The following is a 6,837-nucleotide window of genomic DNA, read 5'->3' on the forward strand; positions in this document are numbered from 1 at the left end:
GGAGGTCAGGGGACTGGCCCAAGGTCAAGTGGCCAGCAAGCAGCCGGGCCAGGGCTCGAGCGCAGGGCCGCCTCGTCTGAGTGGGGGCTCTGGGTCCCTGGGGCAGCTTCCCTGGGCAGGGCTCTTACCTGCGGCCCCTGCTCCCTCACAGACTCCAAGGGGCTCTCAAACCCGGCCGAGGTGGAGGCGCTTCGCGAGAAGGTCTACGCGTCCCTGGAGGCGTACTGCAAACACAAGTACCCGGAACAGCCAGGAAGGTGAGCCTCGGCCCAGCCTCTGCCTGGACGGACCTCGGGGTCTCTTTGCAGACCCCCTGCCCGGGGCAGGGCCCCCTCACCAGCCCTTCAGACACTCTTGTGAATTAGAAGGCGACACCCTGCCTTCATCCGGGGCAGTGGGGGATTGAGGTGCTCTCCTGGCCTCAGCGGGCACGCTCTCACGCTTTCTTGTAGCCCCGCCAAAAAGATGGGCCCAGCGCCGGCACACAGTAGGTGCTTGTCGCTGTAAAGCACGTAAACGAAGTCAGTGCTTTCCTCCGCCTGCCAAAGGGAACCGCTAGAGGCAGGGGCCTGGCGTGCTCACCCCTAGCAGGGAAGGACGCCAGCACATAGTAGGTGGTTTATAAGCATATGCAGAGTAGATGGCCGTGGTCTGCAGACCTGCCCGTCTCTCCTGGCCGACTGGGGGCCCCGGAAGGGCTGGAATTGTCTCCTTTCTGGGTCCACAGTGCCGGGCGCGCCGTGGGTGTCCAGGAGAGGGGGGCAGCATCAGTGGCTTCATGGCATTCCAAATCTGTTGTCCTGATTCTACCCCCTCCCTCTCCCGCTGGCCGCCCCGCCAACTGGCACACACGGGCCACACAGGGTTAACTGTCTTGCTCAGCCTCATCTGGTTTGGTTTAGAGTGAAACTTCCCGGAGGAGGAGGAGGAGGATGAGAGGAGGGGTGGCAGGCCCGCCTGTTTTTCCTGGCTTCCCGCCCTAGCCCATCTCGCCAGCTCAGCAGAAAACAGCTCGTTCTCTGGCCCTGTTCCAGCCTCTAAGCTGCGTTTCTGCCTTTAAAACGCGGGTAGTGTTGCAGCCAAGCACGGGGCTTTTCCCCCTGAAATACAGACACTGTTAATAATTAATGAGGCCCTGGGGCCCCTGGAGGGGCATGTGGAGAGACCAGGCAGCAGTGGGATGGGGACAGCATGGGGGGCAGATGTGGATGTCCCTGGAGGGGCATGTGGCCCCGTCACCCCCCCCCGCCCCCCCACGGCAACTGTCCTTGGCAGCGGGGCCACTAAGCCTGGCGTCCCTTTTCCAAGAGGCTTCCAAAGTCTTCCCCTGTTCCTCCCCCACCCAGCGTCCTCCCCAGAAACTCCCCAGGGGGTGGGCACGGCCCGAGGAGCCTCCTTCCCTCCCACCCACCCTGTCTGGGCATCAGGTGCCTCTGGCCGAGCTCTTCCTGGGGAAGGTGGGCGCTGGCGTGGGGCCCCCTGGAGGCTGGTCCTTGCTGAGAAGGGCTTGTTGGCGCTCAGACCCGCTCCCAGCTCAGGAGCAGCTTCACCTTTAGCGCCCCTGCAGCCAGAGGCATTGCTGGTACTCAGATCTCTTCTCGTAGCCCTTCTTCCTGCTTAAAATCCTGCTGTGGCTCCCTCTTGCCCTGGAGAAAGCCCACGTGTTGTAACTTCCGCACGAAGCCCTGTTCAGCCTGCCCCAGCCCGGCCACTGTCTCACCACTGGACCTTCATCCCGGATCTCCACCCTGGGGGTCTCTGTTCGGGGTCTTCTGCCTCCGGGCCCTGACCTGCTCTGTGTGCTCGGCCTGAGGGACCCCCTCCCCGTCCAAGGCCCAGCTCAGGCAGGTCTCCTGCCGTGGCGGCCTCAGGGGGATGGGGCAGTGAGCCTGGTCCCTTCCCCAGGGGGCCGCCGGGCGCCAGGACGGAGGGTGGGAGGGCCCGCCCGCCCCTCACGCGGCTCCTGTCCCGCAGGTTTGCCAAGCTGCTGCTTCGTCTGCCGGCCCTGCGCTCCATCGGCCTCAAGTGCCTGGAACACCTCTTCTTCTTCAAACTCATCGGGGACACGCCCATCGACACCTTCCTCATGGAGATGCTGGAAGCCCCGCACCAAATGACTTAGGCCCGTGGCCCGTCCTTCGCACCCGCTGGTCTGGCCGCCCCGCCCGGCTGCCAGCTGCTCTTCTCAGCCGAGCCTGTCCCGCCCCTCCTCTGCCTGGCTGTTTGGACTTGGGGGCGTGGCCTGTCACTGCTAAGCCTGAGATGTGCTGCCACCCTCGTTATTTTCAGTACTACTCGACTGGACCGGGCAGTGGCCATGCTGGGGTGGCAGCCGGAGTGGCAGGAACTGGTGTGAGCCCCGGGGGAGCCCGGGCGGCTCACGGGGTCTCAGGCCCCAGCCCCCGGAGCTACAGCGGTCAGAGGGTGGCTTTGTTCCGTCACTGTTTTGTTGTCGCTGGGTTTGGAAATATCCCGTGCGAGGTCTTCTGTTTGCAGGGATCCCTCTGCCTCCTGTGTGTGCTGGCAACCTGCCGGCCCGGCCTCACCCACAATCGGGAGGAGGGGACAGGTGGAGGGGGTTGGCATTTCATTGCAAAAGACCCCATGTGCCCCCTGGGAAGACGGGAGGGGCTCTGGGGCAAGCAGCCTTGTCTCCCCTCAGAATGAAGGGTGAGCAACCCGTTTCCAAAGATGACTTTCAACTTTGTCCCCGAGCCAATCAGAACAGAAGCTGACCTCTGTGCAGGGTTTTGGGGCCACCTCAAGGCTGCAGGGGCTGGAGTCACCTGCCCACCCCACCCCACCCCACCCCACCCCACCCCACCTCACCTCATTTCTCTCTTTGCATCGTCCTGGTTTCAGCTTCTTCTCCCACATGGTCCTGTCCAGCCCTGGGTAACCAACACCCCCCCCAAATCTTCCAGTCTGTGCAGAGGGCCAAGGCTGACCCCACTCCCCAGTCCTGGAGGGCTAGCCTGGTCTCTGGCCCTCCTGGAAGCACTGGGGGGGCCATGCCGACCTGGGCTCTGCTGACCTCTCAAGGGCAGAGGTCACCACCAAGGAGGCCCACAGGGACGGGAGGAGAGGAGAGTCACTTTCCCCAGAGGGTCCTCGGGCAGCTGTGCACGTTGAAGGAGGGACTTGTGGGCACATGGCTCGGGGGAGGGGGCAGATGGTCCATTCTGGAGCGCTCTGGGTAGAGAGGCCCCTTCGCTGGCTGTTCTGTCCAGAGGACTCTTGGGGTCAGGAACCGTTGAGTGCCAGCACCCTTGGGCCGGGGCTGGGTGCCCCTCGGGGACAGCCAGCCCGGCTGTTGTCTTGGCCGGCTGATGGAGCCCTTTGTGGGAGCTCCATCAACACCTGCTCTGGTTGAGGGCACCCCACCCAGCCCTGCACCCGCCCCTGCACCCGCCCCTGAACCTTTCACCCAGCCCAGGCAGGCAGGCCCTCTGCCCCTGGGGCAGGGGCAGGGTGGGGTCTCTCAGGTTGAACTGGCCTCTTTTGCACTGTAATGCCCTCCCTTTGGTCCGAGTACTTTCCATTTTCACGCCTCGTACTCCCTGAACCCAGCATTTGTCAGTCGTGGAGGCCTGAGCCGGACCGGGGGGCCGGGGGGCCGGGGGTAGGGGTTAGGGAGGAGTCCTGTCTTCTCAGCCCATCAGGGGGATGCTCTGCGATGCCTGTCTTCTTCCCGCTGCGCCCCACCAGAGAGGCCCCAGAGCGGGGGTGGGCGTGGGGGCTGTGGATGCCCTCCCCCCAAGTCTGTTCCCTCAGGTGCTGCAAGGGTGCCCCTGGGGCTGGAAGGGGAGAGGCCGACCTCCAGGCCTCTAGGGAGGAGGGAGTCCATTCTTTGCCCTCCAGAGTCTGGCCCGAGCTAAGCGTGAGGCACCTGGGGAGAGGGTGTGGAAGCTTCCACAAACACGTCCTTTCTCTGGCACCCCACCCCGCCCTTAACTTGGTGGCCCAAGCGAGGCGTCCCCTGCCACACAGGCACCCCCAGCCCCGTCCACCATCTGAGACAGAGACGGGGCGAGCCCACGCCTACCTAGTTGTCCCTCTTCCCAGACTCTCCCTGCAAGTCTTGGCAGCCTTTGGGGGCGTGCTTGTGTCAGGCCGAGGGACGCCGGCACCCTCAGGGGCCTCCCTCTGGGACCCCCTCCCCCTGGGAACGTAGACCGCCCCTCGGCCCACCACCCTGGTGCCTTCTGCAGCCAGATGCACCCTGTCCACACCCAGCCCCCTCCCGCTCCCCTGGACCCCTCGGGAACGTGGTGGCTCCAGTGGGGAGAACCCAGGATGGGCGCTTTGCTGGGGGGGTCGGCCTCGTGGGCTGGCTGCCCGTAAAGCACTGAGGTCCCCAGGCCACCCCCTCGCAAAGCCAGAAATCCCCTGGCCCCTCGCCGCTCAGCCTTCCGTGGCCCCGCCGGCACGGCAGCGTCTTGGGCTCTTGGGGCTGCCCTTTCGTCTTCTCCTCGGTCCGCTGTCATCGATGTTGTCATGCAGTGCTGTTTGTTTGAAAGGTGATGGTGGGGAAACGGCACATCACTCAGTAGAGGGGTGGGATTTTTATTTAACCAGACCCAGTAGTAGTACCAATCTGGTTCAACTAAGGTGATTTTTTGTAATTATTATTATTATTATTATTATTTTGGTGGGACAATCTTTAATTTTCTAAAGATAGCACTAACATCAGCTCAGTAGCCATCCGGTGCCCGTCCCCGCCTGCTGGGCGCTTCCGGCACGTCCCCTCCCTGCTTGGACATCAGATGGGGCTCCCGAGGCCGAGGAGCGAAGACGACCACGCCCCGGGTTTGGAAGGTGTTGGCAGAGCCAGACTCCGGCTCGTCCCCCGTCAGGCGTCTCCTTGGAAGCTGGCCTGCCCGGGGAGGTCCGCCCAGATGGCTCCCGGGTCAGCCCCTGGCCCTCTCGTCCCCTGGGGGGGAAGACGGCGCCACACTCTCGGTGTTCCGGAAGGATTCGGGCTGGCAGGCCGGTGGCCAGTGCTGGAGACCATGCCGAGCTTCCTCCTCCGTGGGGGCCCCTGGGGGGGGGCCCGGCCGGAACGTGCAGCTAGTGGGTAATCAGCTGATGTTGTCCCCATCGCGGGATTCGGTCCCTGCCCACGCAGGTGTGTGGCGTACAATGTACATGCTGTACAGAGACCCTGTGTGCACAGACCTGCTCGCCAGCCACACACATGTACCAGTTCCCAGCGTTTTCTGTTTATTTTTAATCAAGACTTTCCTCCCCCCCCCACCCCCCGTTTTCCTACAGATTTGCTTCATGTAAGCAAGTACGTAAGGACCCCTGCTTTGGTGAAATCCGGGTTCGAATGAATTATCTCGTGGCAAGGAGATGCATCTATTTTAAGATGCTTTGGAGCAAACAGGTTTAGCCGTTCCCAGTCCTTAGAATGCCTTAGCCGGGATGCGTAGCTCACACTTAGAGAGGATGACACATACAGAGAAAAGAGATGTCTAAAGCATCGGGAAAGGTAGAAAAAAATCTATTTTTGTACAAATGTAATTTTATCCCTCATGTATACTTGGAGGATGTGGCGGGGAGGGGGGACTTGTTTTGTTTCTGCTTCTAGAGATTGAGGTGAAAGCTTTCTGAGTCAACGTTGGGACGCAAGGCGGAGCGGAGGAGGGAGCTCTCGGGACGGGGCACGGGCTTCAGACGAAACCGCTGCACACAGATGTCTTCTTTCTGGGGCAGGAAGGTGGGCCTGAAACTTTCAAGGGTTTTCTTCCCCTTTCGAGTAATTTTTAAGCCTTGCTCTGTTCTGTCCCTGTTGCCAGCTGGCCTTCCCGAGACTCTGACTGTGAAATTACTTCCCCACGTGATTGTTCTCGAAAACTTCGCGGCCGCAGGTGCCGGGGATTCACGAACAATGGTGTTAGAATTGTGGAAAAGAGAAACTCAAAGCCAAACGTGAGAGGAGAAACAAACAAAACATGAGTGTTTAAAAATACATCCCCATTCAGTTTGCCTTTGTGCTGGTGGGGTTTTCCTGTCGGTCTGGAAGTCAGCCACGCCGGGGGCTTCCGGCCGCCCTGGAGGGGGAGGGCCTGCCGGCCTCGCCCTGACCTGGGCCGGGTCCACACCAGGCGCCCCAACTGCACCCCGGACGGCGGTGGTGGCCTGTCCAGGGTGGTGAGACTGCGCCCTGGGCCCCCTCTGGATCACAGAGCTCCCGGGAGCCTGCCTCTGGGTCTGGGCCCCGTCCATAGGCCTCCTGAGAGGGCTGCCCTCAGCGTCCGAGGGGCCAGGTGTGGGCTGAGCCCAGCCCCGGCGTCCACACTGGCTTGAACGGGCGGGAGGTTCACACACAGCCAGAGAATGAGTGATGTCATCGAACTGCCCCATTCGTGAGCAGGTAGCCACACCCCTTCTGTTCCCACTCGTCTCCATGCTGTCTGGGGGCTGGGCTGGGCCCGGCCGCAGTTTGGCGGTGGTCCCCGAACCCTCTTGTGTACCTCCAGCCGGCAGGCGCTGTCCAGGGAGCCCCGGGGTGTCCTGGAGCTGGGAGCCTTGAGGGCCAGAGTCCCGCCTGGTGGCGCCGGACACATGGTCCCGAGGGCAAAGGTGGCTCCCGGCAGGAGGGCGTGAATCTCACCACGAGGCCTGTGGCCCGAGAGGCAGGGGCTCCCCTGGTAACCTCCCTAGATGTGCTCATGCACATACAGTATACACGGGGACACGTGCATTCACACACGTACAAACGCTCGTACACATGTGCACACACACCACCTCACAGAAACTCAGCGGCTCCTGTCCCTACCAGGGCTGCAGGCCGTGCCAGCGGGACTCTGGAAGCACAGGGCACTGAGGCCT

At 62.5% G+C, this 6,837-nt stretch overlaps 1 protein-coding gene across 6 annotated transcripts in view; it reads left to right on the forward strand.

Moving 5' to 3' along the window:
- The window catches only part of RXRA (retinoid X receptor alpha), a 100,887-nt gene extending 94,913 nt beyond the window's left edge, over positions 1–5,974 (forward strand). For all 6 annotated transcript variants that reach the window (XM_061199677.1, XM_061199672.1, XM_061199678.1 and 3 more), the window contains exons 9-10: positions 152–257; positions 1,975–5,974. In XM_061199677.1, the coding sequence (XP_061055660.1) occupies positions 152–257; positions 1,975–2,122 (254 nt within the window). In that variant the 3' untranslated portion in view covers positions 2,123–5,974. The remainder of the gene's footprint in view (positions 1–151; positions 258–1,974) is intronic.
- Positions 5,975–6,837: the final 863 nt, after the last annotated feature.

This window comes from Eubalaena glacialis, chromosome 9 (genome assembly GCF_028564815.1).
Source record: "Eubalaena glacialis isolate mEubGla1 chromosome 9, mEubGla1.1.hap2.+ XY, whole genome shotgun sequence".
NCBI lineage: Eukaryota > Metazoa > Chordata > Mammalia > Artiodactyla > Balaenidae > Eubalaena > Eubalaena glacialis.